The sequence below is a fragment of the Schistocerca cancellata genome, chromosome 5 (assembly GCF_023864275.1).
Source record: "Schistocerca cancellata isolate TAMUIC-IGC-003103 chromosome 5, iqSchCanc2.1, whole genome shotgun sequence".
NCBI lineage: Eukaryota > Metazoa > Arthropoda > Insecta > Orthoptera > Acrididae > Schistocerca > Schistocerca cancellata.
The window spans coordinates 14156122-14178399 of NC_064630.1; the positions used below are offsets into that span (position 1 = coordinate 14156122).

The 22278-nt window shown below is 42.9% G+C and overlaps 1 protein-coding gene across 1 annotated transcript in view; it reads left to right on the plus strand.

Moving 5' to 3' along the window:
• Window positions 1–22278, plus strand: part of LOC126187749 (discoidin domain-containing receptor 2-like) — a 751525-nt gene that overhangs the window by 356420 nt on the left and 372827 nt on the right. Inside the window, exon 3 of the mRNA XM_049929002.1 lies at window positions 18944–19175. Coding sequence (XP_049784959.1) covers window positions 18944–19175 — 232 coding nt within the window. The remainder of the gene's footprint in view (window positions 1–18943; window positions 19176–22278) is intronic.

Below are 22278 nucleotides of genomic sequence, written 5' to 3' on the forward strand. Positions count from 1 at the left end.
GCATCGGGCATTGATGTATGTGAAGTCCTTAGGCTAGTTAGGTTTAAGTAGTGCAAAGTTCTAGGGGACTGATGACGTCAGATGTTAAGTCCCATAGTGCTCAGAGCCATTTGAACACCTCATTTTGTCCGTAATGTTTTGACTTTGTGAGCAGTTCAGGTACACATTTTATTTTACTTCCCTACACTTGCTCATGTCCTCACAGCTTTTAAAGTGAAGAACGTTTTCGACAAACATAGACTTCTCACATTGTATCTTCTCTGCCCACAAGACTTGCCGCTGTGTTATGAGCAAGGACAATAAGCTGTTCGTTACTGTCGCACTAGGTAGGTTATCACTGAAGTCAACTACTGTAAACTTAACAAACCTACCACTAGTCAGGACAAAATACTGTGTAGAGAGACCGCAGAGCGACCTGCACTTGTGTCGGGGACTCGGTTACGGTGCACTAACGGCGCCCCGTTTTCCCCGGTATGTGGGCGACAAACGCCGTGCATAAGAAACATTCCTCTGCAAAGTTAGCCCGCAGTTTTCGTCGTACGCAGCCAGCACCTCCGCTGTTCCGCATTTGAATAACAAATTTTGGCCGTACTTGGTGCCGGAAACTTTCAAAGAATGAAATGCATATTACGCATTAGCGGAGGGCACGCGTCTCGTTACTTCCACATTCTGGAAGAAATTCTTGGCATCGCACAGTAAAATGTTATAAAAAATCGTATTTCAATATTTTAACTATAAACTACTTTTCGTGGTCTGCTGTGGTTCATTCTTTTTGGATCTGCAGGAGTACAGTTAAATATGTTTCTTGCCATACAAGTGATTTGTATGCTAACCTGCGTGTGATGTTGTAAGAGGTCCGAGCAGATGTAATTTCGATGTACTGCTCATGCGCTGCCTGAGATACGCAAGGTAGAAGAGAATCTCTGACCAGAGAGCAGTGTTGACTGCAGTAGGAACTGTGTAGCTGTAGCAGTAAGTTGTTGCTAGTCTGGAGTCTGCTCTGGTCTGGTCTGGTATATCGTGTTGGCTGGCCCGGTCGCCGTGCAGCGATGCCGGAGCCTGAGTTTTATTGTACAAGATAAAAAGCAGCCTCGCGCATATGTAGTAATGTTATCTCAAGTCGCATGTACATGTTTTAAAACTCTCGTAATAATAATCTTCCTCATAAAAAGTAACTTTTAACAACCATTCATTTCAATTTAAAGAATTTACTAATTTCTCCCATCCATGATCATCCCGATTATTGCAATGGAAAAATCAGTTGCTCCCTTTCATAAATGACAGATAGGTCGGCCAGCATTGCACAGAGCTGTTCCGGAAAAATTTATTGTAAGAGCAGATATATCTTATTCATATTATTTTTTTTTATTTTGTCGGGAGGTTACAATGTCTTCTGTGTTACCTACGACAGGGACGTGAGAAGAAATAACAAAATGCCATGAACAGCAAGCTTGTCCTAAATTTCGTTCATCACGACGCGGACAGTACCGTATGGTTGTAATTTGGAACTCGGATTATGATCAATAATTCACTATCCTTGTAATGAAACATCAGTTGTTACCAGGAGCTACTCAATACACAGCTAACAAATCCTAATATACCGCCCGTTCAAGAAGGAAAATTAATAATAGTTGGTGAAGTTGCTTGCCCTAAAACACTGTCCAATACACAGGGTGTCCATAAAGTCCCTTTACAACTTCAAAATTTTATTACAACGGCAGTTGTTGAAATATTTTAACAACATTTCTTTTATTGTAATCAGTGTTTACGAAAGTTTTTTGACAATGTTTAATACACCTGTATATAGGCGCATTTAGTTTTGACGAAGCACATCAAGACGGTACTCGATTTCTTGCCGTGTTCACTGCAGCATAGCGTCATCAATGGTGCCAATGGCATTACGAGTCCTTTGCTTCAAGTCAGCAATGTCCCGTATCTGTGTTTGATGCTCGATATCTTTTACATACGCCCATAAAAAAAAGTCCAAGGGAGTGATATCTGGCGAACGCGATGCCCAAGGAATTGGCCCATCCCTCCCAATCCCTGCCAGGAAATGCTTCATTGAGGAACCGACGGACAAGCACTCCCCAATGTGATGGTGCACCATCATGCTGGAAAATGATAGGTGGTTGTAAGTCAATCGATTGTCGTGCTACGTATTCGGTCTGAAGGTCGAGGCAAACATCTGCAGTAATTGTTGACTTGTTGAAGAAAAATGGACGAATTATTCGGTTGCACATGATTCCACACCACGCATTAACTTTTTGACTATCCCGGTGAAGCTCCCTAGTCACATGGGGGTGTTCAGGTCCCCAGATTCTCACATTGTGCCTGTTTAATGCCCCAGAAACATGAAAGTTGTCTCGTCACTGAAACAAACTCGCTTGAGGAATGCTTCATCGCCCGAAAGGCGTTCCAGCATGTTGAGTGCAAACTCTGTCCGTTTTGGTTCGTCATTTGGCTCAAGTGTCTGTAACAGTTGCACTTTGTAAGCGTACAACCGTAAGTTCTTGTGGAGGAGGTGATGACGATGATGTTTGGTTTGTGGGGCGCTCAACTGCGTGGTTATCAGCGCCCGTACAATTACCCAATCTTTGCTCAGTCCAATTTCGCCACTTTCCTGGATGATGATGAAATGATGAGGACAACACAAACACCCAGTCATCTCGAGGCAGGTGAAAATCCCTGACCCCGCCGGGAATCGAACCCGGGACCCCGTGCTCGGGAAGCGAGAACGCTACCGCGAGACCACGAGCGGCGGACTCTTGTGGAGGACCTTTTGTACAATTGAAAGTGGTAGTTGCAACTGTCTGGCAGCAGTGCGGATGGACTTCGTAGGTGAACGAGTGAAGACGTTTGAAACGCTATCGATGTTTTTCTCGGATGTTCTTGGTCGAGCGCTTCTCCCTTTATCCAACACGGTTCCTGTCTCCATAAATTTTTTGTGGCATGCGCGGATTGAAGGACGGGATGATGGATCCCTTCCACACTTCGTTTTGACGTTTCGTTGAGTCTGAACATCCGATTTTGTCTCAATAACCCAGGACACACATTGTGCCTTCTCTTGAGGAGTTGCCATTTTATAAGAAGTTCAGTTCCTTCCATCGATAGAGTATCTGACAACACAAAATTTTAGTGTATGTAAAAACTTTAGTAAACAGTGATTACAATAAAAGAAATTTTGTTACAGTATTTCAACAAGTGCTGTTGTAATAAAATTTTGAAGTTGTAAAGGGACTTTATGGCCAGCCTGTACATTAGTGCTGCTAAGCAGTATTTACAGCAAGGACTGGAAGGCATACGAAAATATTCTGAGTGCCTCATTTGAATACGTCAGTTAGAATTATTTAATCTCGACTCCATGTGACTAAAAAATTCACAGTCCAACACATGCGTGAAAGTTTATATTTATCAGCACTGTTCGCACAACTAAGTTAACAGAATGTGTGTACCGCGCCACTTACCGATGCGCATTGTAAATTTTTAAAATACTTTCTCTACTCGTCACTACCTGGCAGAAAATGTTCAGATTCCACAATTTTGCGGCTTTGTGCTGATCGGAAAACCAAGCGAATGGATTCGGCGTAGCTGTACTGCCGACGAGCTCCCTGACCCCGTGCCTGTGCATTGTACGAGGTGTGGCTAGAAAAAAACCGGACTAGTACTGGTGAAACAATAAAACGAATGCAATAAGGCTGAAAGTCGCGTGGCCTATCAAGTGACTCTCGCTCCGCCTACTGCTCGAGTTTCATCTGCCTCCTGCACTCAGTCTGCCCATGGCGTCTGTCTTAAGTAGTTGACGTTTTGTCTGTGCGTCGGAAAATGTTGAGTGTACAGAAAGAACAGCGTGTTAACATCAAATTTTGTTTCAAACTAGGAAAATCTGCAAGTGAAACGTTTGTAACGTTACAACAAGTGTACGGCGATGATTGTTTATCGCGAACACAAGTGTTTGAGTGGTTTAAACGATTTAAAGATGGCCGTGAAGACACCAGTGATGACACTCGCACTGGCAGACCATTGTCAGCAAAAACTGATGCAAACATTGAAAAAATCGGTAAACTTGTTCGACAAGATCGCCGTTTAACAATCAGAGCAGTGTCTCAGTTAACAGGAGTTGACAAGGAAAGTGTTAGGCAGATTCTTCATGAAAGTTTCAACATGAACAAAGTGTGCGAGTGTCATCACTAGTGTCTTCGCGGCCATCTTTAAATCGTTTAAACCACTCAAACACTTGTGTTCACGATAAACAATCGTCGCCGTGCACTTGTTGTAACACTACAAACGTTTCACTTGCAGATTTTCCTAGTTTGAAACAAAATTTGATGTTAACACGCTGTTCTTTCTGTACACTCAACATTTTCCGACGCACAGACAAAACGTCAACTACTTAAGACAGACGCCACGGGCAGACTGAGTGCAGGAGGCAGATGAAACTCGAGCAGTAGGCGGAGCGAGAGTCACTTGATAGGCCACGCGACTTTCAGCCTTATTGCATTCGTTTTATTGTTTCACCAGTACTAGTCCGGTTTTTTTCTAGCCACACCTCGTATATGCAGGGGTTGGAGAAAAACGTCCAAGCAACGCGAGAAACACACGTTTGAATGTAAGTGCCGATGCTGGCCAAGCGTGCAGGTTCCGCTGTTGTATTTGACCTCCTGTGCAGTGACCTCAGTACGTTGCGAATGGCACCAGTGGTCAGAACAGTGTTTTGTGTAGTCGAGAGTTAATTATGTCACAGCTAAGTGAATTCGAATCTGCAACAACAAATAAAAAAAAAAAAAAAAACGTTGGAAACGTACTGACAGCACACTGTGCATCGGATATTTTCATTCTAATTTAGATATTTTAAAAGACAGTCCAACATTACCGAATATATCTGAAACCATGCTAGGTAATTTTGCACTATTTTTTAAAATACGTAGAAAAGAACGAAAATGTACGATGCACAGTGTCCTAATAGTATCTTTATAACAGTTTACTCTGTTATTGTGTAATGCGTCGTTTTGCAGAAATATACTGCTTTAACCAGTTCATTCAGTCCTAATTTTTATAATTTTTGTTTAATTAACTTTTATTTAATTAACTTTTATTTAATTAATATGGATAAACAATGTTAAACTCTCTGTGACTTACACACAAGTCACTTGACTATACGAATTTTTTTATCTCCACATCCTTTATTTTTTACGTTAGTTTTACACAATTGTTGCCAAAATGCAGCCGGCCGGAGTGGCCGAGCGGTTCTAGGCGCTACAGTCTGAAGCCCAGCAACCGCTACGGTCGCAGGTTCGAATCCTGCCTCGGGCATGGATGTGTGTGATGTCCTTAGGCTAGTTAGGTTTCATTAGTTCTCAGTTCTAGGCGACTGATGATGACCTCAGAAGTTAAGTCGCATAGTGCTCAGAGCCATTTTACAAAATGCACTTTGCGGCGCCAGATATTTGTGTCTTCGCAATGTTTCGTTGTTATTTGTGCAGTCCATTAGACAAGTGTTCGTAATGTCGCCGTTCAGTAAAATCATTATTGTTATTGTGTTTTTGTTCCAGCCTCGACCTGAAGATGACCTCCAGCGCAGATTGAAACAGGTAGCCCGTAAATAAAACTTGTGTTCCAGATTATGTTTATTTATGAGAACGCTTGTTGATTTTCGCTACTTGCACAGTCCCCGTGACGGTCAAGCGCTAGGGTAATGAAATATTAAACCGCTATCCATTACCCCATTCGGGCAACTACCTACTTCCTGAATATTTCCTAAAAAGGCAGAGCCCTTATTTTCCCCTAAGTGCAAATCGTATATTTCCATATATAAAACTGTGCCAGTTGGAATTTTTCTAACCTGAAAAATTTGTTATTTAGGGGTTCTATGAGATCTTTCAAACATTCCTGCACCCGATGTTATCGTTATGAAGGGCTTCAAATTTACCAAAGATTTCTCAAAATGGCTCTGAGCACTATGGGACTCAACTGCTGTGGTCATAAGTCCCCTAGAACTTCGAACTACTTAAACCTAACTAACCTAAGGACATCACACACATCCATGCCCGAGGCAGGATTCGAACCTGCGACCGTAGCGGTCGTGCGGTTCCAGACTGTAGCGCCTTTAACCGCTCGGCCACTCCGGTCGGCTAAAGATTTCTCATCTGAACTGTCTTACGCACTCCTGATCAAAACTGATGCTAGATAATTCTCAGTGATATGACCAAAATCTGGAGAAACACAAATTACTGTGAACATACTACCCGGCTCACAACGTGGCAGTTTCTCCGTGAATTCAATGTATTACTAAACCTAACCGAAACCCTATACCAAATTTGGTGTTCGTAGCTTAACCTACAGTGGTACTCAATTTCAGACATGCGTAAAATGTTAATAATTCGTGTATCGGTCACAAGAGCGGGAAACTCCGGCTTCTGGGGTAGTTAGATACCTTGAACGCAAATCTGTAACCAAAATAAGAGTTCCTCATACAACCCTATATCAGTGAGAGAAGTAGAATAGTGAGGACGCGAGTAGGCGCTCGCAGCTGGGCTTGGTGGCCGGAGAACTCGTACTGCCGTGATAACGACCAAACAGACCTTTTGTTCTCACAGCTCCTCTTTTAATACAGGGTGATTCAAAAAGAATACCACAAATTTAAAAATGTGTATTTAATGAAAGAAACATAATATAACCTTCTGTTATACATCATTACAAAGAGTATTTAAAATGTTTTTTTTTTCACTCAAAAACAAGTTCAGAGATGTTCAATATGGCCCCCTCCAGACACTCGAGCAATATCAACCCGATACTCCAACTCGTTCCACACTCTCTGTAGCATATCAGGCGTAACAACTTGGATAGCTGCTGTTATTTCTCGTTTCAAATCATCAATGGTGGCTGGGAGAGGTGGCCGAAACACCATATCCTTAACATACCCCCATAAGAAAAAATCGCAGGTGGTAAGATCAGGGCTTCTTGGAGGCCAGAGATGAAGTGCTCTGTCACGGGCTGCCTGGCGGCCGATCCATCGCCTCGGGTAGTTGACGTTCAGGTAGATACGGACAGATAAGTGCCAATGTGGTGGCGCTCCATCCTTCTGAAATATGAATTGTTGTGCTTCTTGTTCGAGCTGAGGGAACAGCCAATTCTCTAACATCTCCAGATACTGCAGTCCAGTTACAGTATCACCTTCGAAGAAAAAGGGACCAAAAACTTTATTGGCTGAAATGGCACAGAAAACGTTTACCTTAGGCGAGTCTAGTTCATACTGAGTTGTTTCGCGCGGATTCTCAGTGCACGCTGAACAACTGTCGTCGATTCACTTCTGCCGTACTCAATAACACAAAAAGCTTTCTGTTGAGCGGTCGCCATCTTAGCATCAACTGACGCTGACGCCTAGTCAACACCGCCTCAAGCGAACAAATGTACAACTAAATGAAACTTTATAGCTCCCTTAATTCGCCGACAGATAGTGCTTAGCTCTGCCTTTTGTCGTTGCAGAGTTTTAAATTCCTAAAGTTGTGGTATTCTTTTTGAATCACCCTGTATATTGTAGTTTAGGAGACATGGACATCGTTGAGTAGAAATATTTTCCTTAAATCAATATTATTGCACAGCTTTAACTGTCTCTGAATACTGGGTTCATTTGGTTGAAAGAAACGCAGTGATTGAGCTCATGTCAGCGCCGGCCTCTCAGACCCAGTTACATGAAAACACTGTGTTTTCAACACGTCTCCCACATCCTGAACCGTAACTGTTCACAAGTCCTCTCAATTCTAGACAGACGCCGTTGATGAAACCACTGTGATTAGAATACATCTCTCCCATATCTTGTCTTACGTTTGTTTTATTTATATCTACCGCCCCCTGTGTCCGAAAGATTACAGAAAAAAAGAGAAGCTATTACGCCATCTTTTACTAAGTCGGTGCAACACGTCATCTGCGGTTTGCGCAACCATCGAATGCCTCTTTAAAGTAGCGGTGTTTAAGTGCTGTCACGTAGAGGGCATGTATTCAAAACAGAGCAGATTTCATTTTAGATCGCGTGAGCCGTTGGCGCAAAAGCGAACGTTATCACGATTCTCCAGAACTTCTTCCAGATGTTTGCCTTTCATAACAGGTAGAAGCCCTGGCAGCGAAATGAGTTTTATCAGTTCCTCGATTGTGCGTGTTGAAAAAAAATTGTTTGTGTAGGAGACAGCTTCGAGCTTGAAGCGCTGTAGTACGAGAAATAACGTATTGTTCCAGTGGCACTTAACCGTTATTGTGAATACTGTATTGAATACTTCAGTTTATGATACATTTTAGTACTGACTGTTAGATCTGAATCCGTGTGGCTTTTGGCTATTGGAATATCTAAAGAACGCGTTTATAATTCAGGGACAGGTTCGGTCTCTAACTGATCTGATGGCCACTATAAAGGAACACGTTGTTCAGATTCCAGATAAACGCTTGTCTTAGAATGTTTAGCCGTGAAATTGCTTTTGCACAGTCCCACACCGACGAAGCGGGAATTTTTTTTCCGATTTGTAACGTTAGGTTCAAGAAAAGATTGCAGATGAGTGCAGATAATAATTGTTCCAGAAATAACTCTTTAACATAACTTATAATTAACGTGAAAAAATTGAAAGGCGTTTTATTCTCAGAAAAGCTTGCCCGGTTAGCCGTGCGGTCTAACGCACTGCTTTCCGGGCGGGAAGGCGTGCCGGTCCTCTTTACTTATTCTGATCATTTCTAAACTGACACACAATTTTTTAGCGCAACGCAGTCTGACTTTTAATAATCAAATGGTTCAAATGGCTCTGAGCACTATGCGACTTAACTTCTCAGGTCATCAGTCGCCTAGAACTTAGAACTACGTAAACCTATCTAACCTAAGGACATCACACACATCCATGCCCGAGGCAGGATTCGAACCTGCGACCGTAGCGGTCGCTCGGTTCCAGACTGTAGCGCCTAGAACCGGACGGCCACTCTGGCCGGCTTTTAATAATCCCTACGAAAGAACAGTCCTGACAATAACCTATACCCACCTCCAACTGCCCAACGCTGCGCGCTGTTCACATCCAACGACCCAACACTACACTAGCGAATAATCAAACAATGAGTCCAACCAGCACACAGCGCAGTCAGAGATTTTAATACAGAGCGCTACATGGTGACACCAACATAAAAACCTAAACAGCTTACTTACACCCAGGAGGAATCCGCTCGGCGGATTAGTGTCGGGGTCCGGTGTGCTGGGCAGCCTGTGGATGGTTTTTAAGGCGGCTTTCCATCTGTCTCGGCGAATGCGGGCTGGTTCCCGTTATTCCGCCTCAGGTACACTGTGTCGGCGATAGCACAGTATTTGCAATGTTGTGTTCTGTCATTCCCGATTCCTGAGGCGAGCTGTTGCCGACCGATCGATCGATAATGCTTCCCTGTTCACTACCTGTTTCACTGTCTACACCATTATTTGATGCCCGCTCCATTTCCCTATGCACAGTTACCATATTACTACTTTGAATATTAGTTAATTCATTACATGGTGGCGCTAACACACTGCTTTCGTCTTCACTGTCATTTCTCAGTTTACTTTGGAGCCTAGTATTACGTTTTTCACACGCCATTATTGTCACAATATTTCACACGACAACCCAGAAAAGCACAATTTGAAGAGCAAAAATAAGAGAACACATTAACATAGCACTGAAAATAATATCTAGTTAATTGCAGCTGCGAAATACTTGGTGCAAATCTACATGCGTGCCACACCTGTTTTACTGTACAACAATGAAAGGCTGCAACTACAAAGGAGATTCTATCTACAATTATGCGCTAGCAATAAACAAAATCTACACTAATTACACAAACTACAAGAAAAAAAATAAGAAGATTCCAGTGAGGTATCCTAGGCTAAGGGTCGCCATATGAAACGTCCCCTTTTGAACAATTATACATGACTGTGCTTAAACTGACACACAATATTTTTAGTGCAACGCAATCTGACTTTCAATAATCCCTACAAAAGAATGGCCCTGACTAACATTAACCTATACCTTTCACAAATCACTTACCTCACAAAAATCTTCGTTACTGGAACTACTGCAATACAGCGAGCGCCACTACTGCCAGCTAAATAAAAGATTCAAACTACTGAAGGCACTAACTACTGATAGGCATAGTTAGCAAATGAAAAATTTTGATAGAGAACAAACACTGTATTTACCTTAATAGTGATAACTGACATCCAGTCTTACAAATTTCAAAACTCCGCCATCTCTCTCCCCACATCCACCACTGCTGGCGCCTCACCTCCAACTGCGCCACGCTACGCGCTGTTAACATCCAGCTGCCCAACATTACAATGGCAGACAACAATGCAAACTGGACACAGACTGCACACAGCACAGCCAGTGATTTTCATACAGAGCGCTACGTGGCGTTACCAATAAGAAAACATAAACAGCCTACTTACAACACTTGTGTGGTGAGAGACGTTCCCCGGGAGGTCCACTGGGGGCCGAACTGCATAATAATCTTGGGTTCAGTGTAGGGCGGCCGTGGGGTGAGTGGACTGCTGTAGCCTGTTGTGGGGTTGTGAACCACTGAGGGCTACGGCGGGGACGTAGCCTCTCTGTCGTTTCTAGGTCCCCAGTTCAATACAATACAATACAATACATACTCGGAATCAGAAAAAGAAACGGAGATTCGAACTAAATACAGTGAACACTATATACTGCCTTGACAACAGCTGTTAATGACTGAACATGTCTTACAAAAACGCTCTCTAGGCTTTCTTTTTCTTTTTAACGCGGTACCAGCAAGTTAGTTCGGAAGATTTCCGACAGAGACGCCACTTACCGTAGTTGCGTAAAATGGCGGGTAAGGGCGTAGAGGAAGCATTTTGTGTGCTAGAATTTGCCTGTTACTAATCGCTAGTGAGTGTGCAGAGATCTTTCCTAGGCACGTTTCGCAAGATACCGTCAGTTTGCACTAGCATAGTCAAGTATTACAAAAAATTCGAGGAGAGTGGTTATGTGTGCGATGTAAATTGTTCTGGCCTTCCGGGCGTATCATAATAGACAGCGGACCGTGTGAAAGACGGGACGTTTCAAAGACCGACAAAGTGCAGAATAGGACAGTGCTCAGCCAATGCAGTGGTGAATCTTTCGTAACTGATTAAAAGTGAAGTCATACAGACTGCAGCTCTTGTGGACCACGAGCTGTGACACCACTGTCGCCGGACTTGGTGCGTTACCATGTTTTCTTGTGCGGTTACATCACAAGGATAGCCTTTATGATTTCTAAACCAGAGCCTCGAAGACTTCCGACACCGCATCGCAGCAAGCCGTTCTTACTGTCACTCCTGATATGATGGGTCGGATGTGGGCAGAATTGGACTACTGATTAACTTTCTATAAACATTTATTTGTATATGAAACTACTGAATTTCTTTCCAAAAACTTTCTCCTCTAGTAATACGTGATTTAGGTATCGTGTTCTACTGTCGAGAAACACTGGCTGTTTACTGGCCCTGTGTTGCGTGTGTGAACAGTGTCGAGAAACAAAACATTAAACTTAGTGAAATACTGAATTTGAAGGAATGGAAACGAAACTAGTTTTATGCCAAAGTAACTAACTGAGTACTCAGTGAAAAGTATTTACTGTGTTCTCAGTGAAAAATACGAGGGATGGAACTTAAATAGTGGCAACACTGCTGTGAGACACTATAGAATGGGATCTATTATTGTCGCTGTAGCACACGTTGTTGACATACCTACCTAGCCTCCGAGCAAATGGACTCGCTCGTCGCACGTCACGGGCTTGCGCACAATCGAGGGAAACACAGTCACTTGTGAGCGTGCGGTCTAACGTAACCGTGTCACTATGTTTTCGAAACAGGAACAACGGAGTTGGATCAAGATTGAATGTGCCGTCAACGCACAGTACGAGGTGTGGCTAGAAAAAAACCGGACTAGTACTGGTGAAACAATAAAACGAATGCAATAAGGCTGAAAGTCGCGTGGCCTGTCACGTGACTCTCGCTCCGCCTACTGCTCGAGTTTCATCTGCCTCCTGCACTCAGTCTGCCCGTGGCGTCTGTTTTAAGTAGTTGATGTTTTGTCTGTGCGCCGGAAAATGTTGAGTGTACAGAAAGAACAGCGTGTTAACATCAAATTTTGTTTCAAACTAGGAAAATCTGCAAGTGAAACGTTTGTAATGTTACAACAAGTGTACGGCGATGATTGTTTATTGCGAACACAAGTGTTTGAGTGTTTTAAACGATTTAAAGATGGCCGCGAAGACACCAGTGATGACACTCGCACTGGCAGACCATTGTCAGCAAAAACTGATGAAAACATTGAAAAAAATCGGTAAATTTGTTCGACAAGATCGCCGTTTAACAATCAGAGCAGTGTCTGAGTTAACAGGAGTTGACAAGGAAAGTGTTAGGCAGATTCTTCATGAAAGTTTCAACATGAACAAAGTGTGTTCAAAAACGGTTCCAAAGTGTCTCACAATTGAACAGAAGGAACGCCGAAGAATGATTTGTTCTGACATCCTGGAAAACATTGAAAGTGATTCCACCTTCTTACAAAATGTTATTACTTGCGATGAATCGTGGTTTTTTACTTACGATCCCGAAACTAAACGCCAATCGATGCATTGGAAAACTCCTGGTTCTCCACGACAAAAAAAAGCACGAATGTCAAAATCGTAATTCAAGGCAATGATGATTGTTTTTTTTGACATCAAAGGGATTGTGCACATTGATTGGGTACCAGAGGGACAAACAGTGAATCAGCATTACTACATTAGCGTCCTGGCTACCCTACGTGAGCGAGTACGGAGAAAACGGAACGATTTGTGGAGAAAAAAGTCATGAGTCCTTCACCAAGACAATGCCCCAGCTCACAGTGCGTTGTCAGTGAAGACGTTTTTGGCAAAACACAACATTCCCATCTTAGATCATCCACCCTACTCACCTGATTTGGCCCCCTGTGACTTTTTTCTTTTCCCTAAAGTCAAGTCAGCTTTGAAAGGAACTAGATTTGAGACTGTTGAAGCAGTAAAAGAAAAAGCGACGGAAGTAATGTATGGACTTACCGAAAATGATCTGCAGCATTGCTATGAACACTGGAAAATTCGTATGGAGCGGTGTAGAGACCGAGGAGGAGAGTAAATTGAAGGAGATAACATGAAATTGTAAATAATTGTAAATAAATGTTTTTTCCAGCATCAGTCCGGTTTTTTTCTAGCCGCACCTCGTATTACTGTTCGTTTTTGGAGCATCACCTGCGACCACCTTTGCGAAAGAAGCGGCGACACGTTCTGCGCAACCCACTCATCACTTTGCACGACAATGCGCGAGCACATACAGCGCAAGCTGTGGCTGCTCTGTCCGGTCGATGGGACTGAGACGTACTGTACCATCCACCATTCTCCGCGGACTTAGTCCTTGTGACTTTGATTTGATTCCGAAGATGAAGGAATCACTTTGTGGCATTCGCTTCAGAACTGTTAAAGAGATTCGACAGGCAGTAGACCGCTCCATTCGCAACATCAACAGAACAGGCTATGCTAACGGTATACTACGCCTTCCACATCGCTGGCAACGGGTTCTACACAACGCTGGTGGCTACTTTGAAGGACAGTAACAAGTGCAAACATGAATCTCTTTTGTAACGTTTGTGAATAAATAGTTGCCACTATTTAAGCTCCAACCCTCGTATTTAACGGAAACTCAGTACTGAAGTACATTACGAAAAACCTTCCCTGCTGGCCGCGCGGTCTGAAGCGCTGCTTCCGAGTGGGAAGGCGTGCCGGTCCCCGGCACAAATCCACCCGGCGGGTTAGTACCGAGGTCCGCTGTGCCAGCCAGCCTGTGGATGGTTTTTAGGCGGTTTTCCATCTGCCGTGGTGAATGCCGGCTGGTTCCCCTTATTCCCCCCTCAGTTACACTATGTGAGCTTTTGCTGCGCAAACTCTGTTTTCACGTACGTGTACACCATAATTACTCTATCACGCGAAGATCTGGCGTTACACTTGGCTGGTATGAGACGCTCCCTGGAGGGGTGGGGAGGGGAGGGGAGGGGGCGGTGGGGTCCACTGGGTGCCGAACCGCACAATAACCCTGGGTTCGGTGTGGGGCGGCGGTGGGGTGAGTGGACTGCTGTACTCTCTTGTGGGGTTGTGAACCACTGAGGGCTACGGCGGGGACGATGCCTCACCGTCGTTTCTAAGTCCCCAGTTCAATACACAAACACACACACACACACACATTATGGAAGTTGCGTGACAGGAAGTGAAATTTCAGACTTGAAATGTCCACAAAAATAAAATGCTGCACTGCTCACAAGAGAATTGACTATTTGACGTTACATGTATATATTATGTAAAACTTTAAATTAACGTGCTTGCTTAGTACCATACGCGATAATTCTGACTTGAAATTTCTTCCTCATAAGAATGCAAAGCAAGAGCTGCCCTGAAATAAAAGTTACTTACCTCGCGCTTAGCATGTTTCGTGTCTGGTGTGCTGACGTTCTCGAAAGCAAATAGAAATCAGCATATGTACCAGCAAAACAACAAAGAAGCTACTTACTACAAAATTTGTTTCCTGCATGTCAGAAACTATCTGTGGCTTCGTGTGGCGTAAGGTACAATGCACACACGACACAACATTCGGAACTTTATTGAGAATGATGGAAGAAGGTTTTACACCAAAGAAAGTCGTTTCTGAAAAACTAAATTCTGTTTAAATCTTATAATTAAATTTTCTCGAGACATTTGTGTCTCATCTTTATCTACGATAATGATGGAATCTCAATAAATGAATTAAAATTTGTGACACGGCCGGGACTTCAACCCATGTCTCCTTGTTTACTAGGGAGGAACACTGACCATTATGCCCCCGCAGCACTACGGCTAACATGGCTGCACGGACGAGACAAGTCGATTGGCCTCCCTAACAAACTTCATATCTTCAGCTTATTCTTCCACCCTAAATAGTCACTATTGCTGGGGCTCTCCGCCACTGCAATAGCATACTAGCGTTGGACGTAATGGGGAAATCGTGTACCTTAGGTGGTCGTATAGATCTTGTAATTAAATTATTGTAATTTATTAACTATTGTAAATTAAATAATTATAAGTTATAATTGAGTTCTGTTTATGGTAAAAAAAGGCTGCACAACATAAGGAGATAAAGTAAATTCTCTCAATACAAAAATTACATACATTCCAAGCAATTGCGATGTTTGTGACATGATGAAGACAAATAGATGAAGTTGACACTAATCATGAATGTTATCAGTTATCTGAGGGACAGAGATTTCATTCAATGAATAGTTTAAAAAAAAAAAAACATATTCTCGCATAAGCGATGTCTAGCATGAAAAATTCCTCCAAGAAATCTTCACCATCAATAGAATCAATAACATACGTTTACGAACAAGTTTTCATCTCCCTAAGGAAGTATTACAGGTATTTTCTACCATAGTCACAAATATCATATCTTCACTTCTAAAAACTCAAATAGGAATTCCCCGGCGCTGCACAACTGATCGGTGACCAGGCGCACTACAGACTGCATTCAAACGCGTAGCTGAAGATCTTATGCACTACTCGAGCACTGCGCCCATGTATCTTTGTCCCAGTGCTGTACAGGTGAATTACTTACAATGGCAGAAAAGATATGAAAACCTTACAGGTCAACACGCAAAACATTTATAAACATTGTAAAGAAAGACACATAGATGCAATTTTGTCATATGATGACATGTTGGAGACCGTGGTTGTTTTTGAAGACAAATGTTGATGGTGTTAGGACAGCAACCAGCCACAAATTTACTTTGAGTTCCTTTATTCAAAGGAAACCGTTACCGGTTTCGAATCGTTGCGATTCATCATCAGACGGTTTACATGCTTTCTTTCTGACATTTGGTGTGTTTTTTATAGATTAATTGTCCTAAAATATAAATAAAACATAATTACAAACACGCCACACACGGATGGTTGCGTTGCAGATTTTCGTTGCATGTGACTTACGTGAAACGTCGGTTTCGAGTGATTGTTTCCATAACGTTCATCCAATCGATGTAAATGCATTTCCACTGCATCCTCGTTGTTGCACACGTAATAGTTTTCACTGTACACTTTAGATTTGTCGCTGAGATCATTCCAACCACGCACCACATGTTTTGGTACATACAAAGAGTTTACAAACATATGGGTGTCACAGATGCTATGATATATCGTAACATTTGACAATGATGTCCTATGTTTGGAAAGGATCATATATTCTTTTACAAAACTGTAATGTCTTTTACATTAGTACAGAGAGATTGATTTTTTTTAAAATATCTGTTATTGCTAATTTAATTATAAAGTTTTTTATATATATTTAGAACTGTATAGGTAAAATAGTATATTATTTTATTACATTTGGCAGCATGAGAATTATAGTAACATATAAATTTTCTACTTGATCTGCAGATAGGTGTATTAATATTATTTGCTTTGGAGGAATTGTGAATTTAATATTTTTGTGCACAGTTGAACATGAAACTAATAAAAGCATTAACTTTCTTGACCTGAAAATTTGCAATAGTAACAATAAACATCAATTCAGTATTTACAGAAAACCTACCACCACAGATGTTAGTATTAGCAACTCATCTTGCCACCCCCGCCAACAAAAAATGGCATATTTCAGAACGATGCTACACCGAATTAAAAAAGTACCAATGAGTGACACAGACCAACAAAATGAAATCAATATAATTAAAACAGTTGCTCATAATAATGAATATAAACCCACAATAATAGAAAAACTCCACAACAAAATGCAGACAAAACCCACAGATCCACTTCACAGCAGTCACTTCAAGCCAAATCAGTGTGCCACTGAAGCCAAACCTAAATATGCACGGCACTGGTGGCCCACGTGGTGGTCGGGCACGGCATTGGGCGCCGTTGCCGATGCCGGCAGCTCGTCATTACGAGTTCTCGTCACAGCGATCGCTGGACGAGGAATACCTGGAACCCGCTTTATAACACTCCTGTCTGCTACTGCTATACCATAACCTTGAAACTTGTAGGCAGGTCGTGAAATAAAACTATTCATTAAAACAATTACGGTATAAAGCAACAGAGCAGTGTTACCGTCTGACAGGAATTTTGCTAAGTTGACCGTGTTGTACCTAACGGAAATGGCTTATCGGAAATGAAAGTCAGAATTACGTAAATATTCGAACAGCAACAAACAAAATTTTGCCTAGCTGCGCTGTTCAACGGATAAAGAAAACGGTCGCCAGCCTAACTAGGCAAGAGAATGATTAACATTCTCGTTCAAGAAAATAGTTATTAGTAACTTTAATGGATAAACACAACCTATACTTTGTCACACGCGAGTGCAGTGAACTCTGACACATACATATTTTTATGGTAAGATTGAAACTAACAGTTAGAGCAGCAAAAACTATTTGCAAAATTATAAGAGATACCTAAACACACTATTACTTTCAGGGCTTAAAGAAATTTTGGGTTTTTATAATTAGTGGTCTTTCCGTTACTTGATACCGAGCATTAACACAATAGACAAACTGTGGATCCTTTTATACTATTAATATGCACTTCTAATACACAAGAGAGACAAACACTTAGCAAACATGAGTATATAACGTTTCATAACTGCAGCTTTCCACTTTTACTACAGTGAGTTACAAAATTAACATATATGAAAGATACTGACTCACCTTCTGCGATTTACAACAGGCAGTAATGTCATCATTTACTAAGCAAACTTTATAAGCCTCAGTCTTAAGAACTTTTAATTTGAAGTTGGCAACAACACATTAATAAGCAGTTTTACTAGGAAAATTATTTTCAGCAAGCCACATTAACTTTAACTTTCTTTTTACCATGTTCAAGAGGCATTAATTAGAAAAAAAACTGGTGTTTAATATTCTTTCAGTAGGGACACTCGGTAATCACTTTAGTTCAAACGCAGAGGAACCTGAGAGGTGTTATGATAAGGAAAAAATCAAGGTAGGTACATAAATTCAGATATAAAATACCTTATATTTGAGCACACTAACACATCCATTAAGCTGATCCTTCACTGTACATCGTTGTAGTATTCCGATGCAATGATTGCGCAGTGTGGTGGCAACTGCATGTTGGTAGGTGGAATTGCAGATAGAATTGCTGAACTCTGTCATTTCTTGCTGGCGATGATAGATACAAATTCCAGAATAGTTCCAGCTAGTTATCCATCCATCCGAGGCATTGGAAAGTAGCAGAAAAATCCTCTCTCGGAACCAGCACAATATGCATCTTTTACATGGCAGTGCACAGTTTGGTACCTCATCCCCGACTCGTAGCTCGTCCCCGACTCGTAGCTTGTCCCCGACTGACTCTTGTTCCACCTTTTCTACCTAGGCCAACCACAATTTTGCGCGCGTTACACAGTTCCGTTCGCGAGGGGAACCACGACAATCTTTACATACAGAATAACTAAGAACTCTAAGTGAGGATCAGCAGTTTACATAGCAGCAACCTAACACATTAAATAAAACAGAACATTTTCACATATTGACATTTCTACAAAAAAATTATTCACACAGGAATTACATTTATGTATAGTAAGTTTTGTTCCCCCGAAATGAGACAAAGAATTTAAACGACAGATATACTACATTGCATAGAATCAAACCATGACTCAAAGTTTTTACAAAGAAAGGAGTATACAGTTTTATGTTATCGTTCAGTCAAACAATATTTACAGAAGCTTAACGATGTAATATTGAATGAAACAAAAGCAAAATAAATCAGTAGAGCATTAGAGCTATGGTGTTACAGCTTCTTTGAAACATGATAGAAAAAGTACGCATAAAGAATTATCTGGTGGCCACCGTTAGCGTGTGTGTGTATTCTTTGCAAACTGCTGAGACGCTTCCGGTGCTTGCCGCAGGATCCGGCAGGAGAAGAACGGCGGCGCGTGGTGCCCGAAGGCGCAGATCAGCAGCGAGGTGCAGGAGTTCCTGGAGGTGGACCTGGGCCGGGCGCACCTCATCACCGCCACCGAGACGCAGGGCCGCTTCGGCAACGGCCAGGGCCAGGAGTACGCCGAGTCCTTCCACCTGCTCTACTGGAGGGACGCGCTGCAGCGATGGGTCGTCTACAGGGACTCCACTGGGCGCAAGGTCAGTGTCAACAAGTCACCACTGTCACCTAGATTCACTTACCTTTTAGGAGCAGATAGTACGTTCCTGTCCTCAGGTTAACATTAATGGGTCGTTTTCATAGACTTCCACAGGCGGGAGTCCCTGTATAATACGAGGTGAATTCAAGATCTAAGGCCTCCGATTTTTTTTCTCCGGACTGGAAAGAGATGGAAACATCCGCATTGTTTTAAAATGAGGCCGCGTTCATTGTCAATACGCCCCAGAGATGGCAGCACCGTACGGCGGATGGAATTTTACCGCCAGTGGCGAGAATGAGAACTGTTTTAAATACTTAAAATGGCGACGTTTTCCTTACTTGAACAGTGTGCAATCATTCGTTTTCTGAATTTGCGTGGTGTGAAACCAATTGAAATTCATCGACAGTTGAAGGAGACATGTGGTGATGGAGTTATGGATGTGCCGAAACTGCGTTCCTGGGTGGGTGCGACAGTTTAATGAAGGCAGAACATCGTGTGACAACAAACCGAAACAACCTCGGGCTCGCACAAGCCGGTCTGACGACATCATCGAGAAAGTGGAGAGAATTGTTTTGGGAGATCGCCGAATGACTGTTGAATAGATCGCATTTCTGTGGGTCCTGTGCACACAATCCTGCATGACGACCTGAAAATGCGAAAAGTGTCATCCAGGTGGGTGCCACGAATGCTGACGGACGACCACACGGCTGCCCGTGTGGCATGTTGCCGAGCAATGTTGACGCGCAACGACAGCATGAATGGGACTTTCTTTTCGTCGGTTGTGTCAATGGATGAGACGTGGATGCCATTTTTCGATCCAGAAACAAAGCGCCAGTCACCTCAATGGAAGCACACAGATACACCGCCACCAAAAAAATTTCGGGTAACCGCCAGTGCTGAAAAAATGACGGTGTCCATGTTCTGGGACAGCGAGGGCGTAATCCTTACCCATTGCGTTACAAAGGACAGGTGCATCCTACGAAAATGTTTTGAAGAACAAATTCCTTCCTGCACTGCAACAAAAACGTCCGGGTAGGGCTGCGCGTGTGCTGATTCACCAAGACAACGCACCCGCACATAAAACTAACGTTACGCAACAGTTTCTTCGTGATAACAACTTTGAAGTGATTCCTCATGCTCCCTACTCACCTGACCTGGCTCCTAGTGACTTTTGGCTTTTTCCAACAATGAAAGACCCTCTCCGTGGCCGCACATTCACCAGCCGAGCTGCTATTGCCTCAGCGATTTACCAGTGGTCAAAACAGACTCCTAAAGAAGCCTTCGCCGCTGCCATGGAATCATGGCGTCAGCGTTGTGAAAAATGTGTACGTCTGCAGGGCGATTACGTCGAGAAGTAACGCCAGTTTCATCGATTTCGGGTGAGTAGTTAATTAGAAAAAAAATCGGAGGCCTTAGAACTTGAATGCACCTCGTACTCTGATGCGAAAAAAATCGTAAAAGCAAAATATGATTAATGTAATGAAAATTCTAGAATAAATTTGTCTAGGTAAAGTGTTTATCTGATAAACATTGCAAGATCGCAGGTTAATGTAAGCACGAGATAAACCGCTGCAAATGTAAAACGCAGGTACATCAGTAATCTGTGTAACCCCCGAAATGTTGAATGCATGCACGGAGGAGTCCATCCATTGTGCTTTACAGGGACCGGATGTCAGTTTGTGAGATGGAGTTCCATGCTTGTTGCACTTGGTCGCTCAATATAGGGACAGTTAATGCTGTTTGAGGACGATGCTGAAGTGGTCGTCCGACAATGTACCACATGTGCTCGATTGGAGAGAGATCTGGTGATCGAGCAGGCCAAGGCAATATGTCGACACTCTGTAGAACATGTTGGGTTACAGAACCAGTATGTGGGCGAGCGTTATCCTGTTGGAAAACACCCCCTGGGATCGTTCGAATCACCAGACTGGCGCACAAATTTGCAGTGAGGGCGTGTGCGACAGCCTCGCGAGTGCTGCTGCTGTCATGCGAAATCGCTCTCCAGTCCCTGACTCCAGTGTAGGTCCCGTGTTTCCAGCACTCAGACATGTTGGTTGCAGGCCCCCAGCTGGCCTCTTTCTAGCCAACACACTGCCATCACTGGCACCGAGCCCGAACCAGCATTCATCAGAAAACACAACGGGCCTCCATCATGCCCTCCGATGGGCTCTCGCTTGAAAAGGGCTGTGGTTTGGGGTGGATGGAATATACACCACAAAGAGTGTGGTGCGGGGCTGTTGATTTCTGCTGCAGATGCAGTACGATGCACCAGACCCATACGCCAAAAGCGATGGTCGTCCCTCTCGGTAGGGCAACGTGGCCATCCGGGGCCCGGTCTTTTTGCGACGGTACATTCCCGTCACTGCCGCTGCCAGCAGTCATAGACAGGGTGTTGTTGTTGTTGTGGTCTTCAGTCCTGAGACTGGTTTGATGCAGCTCTCCATGCTACTCTATCCTGTGCAAGCTTCTTCATCTCCCAGTACCTACCGCAACCTACATCCTTCTGAATCTGCTTAGTGTATTCATCTCTTGGTCTCCCCCTACGATTTTTACCCTCCACGCTGCCCTCCAATACTAAATTGGTGATTCCCTGATGCCTCAGAACATGTCCTACCAGCCGATCCCTTCTTCTGGTCAAGTTGTGGCACAAACTTCTCTTCTCCCCAATCCTATTCTTCCTCATTAGTTATGTGATCTACCCACCTTATCTTCAGCATTCTTCTGTAGCACCACATTTCGAAAGCTTCTATTCTCTTCTTGTCCAAACTATTTACCGTCCATGTTTCACTTCCATACATGGCTACACTCCATACGAATACTTTCAGAAACGACTTCCTGACACTTAAATCTATACTCGATGTTAACAAATTTCTCTTCTTCAGAAACGCTTTCCTTGCCATTGCCAGTCTACATTTTATATTCTCTCTACTTCGACCATCATCAGCTATTTTGCTCCCCAAATAGCAAAACTCCTTTACTACTTTAAGTGTCTCATTTCCTAATCTAATACCCTCAACATCACCCGACTTAATTCGACCACATTCCATTATCCTCGTTTTGCTTTTTGTTGATGTTCATCTTATATCCTCCCTTCAAGACACCAT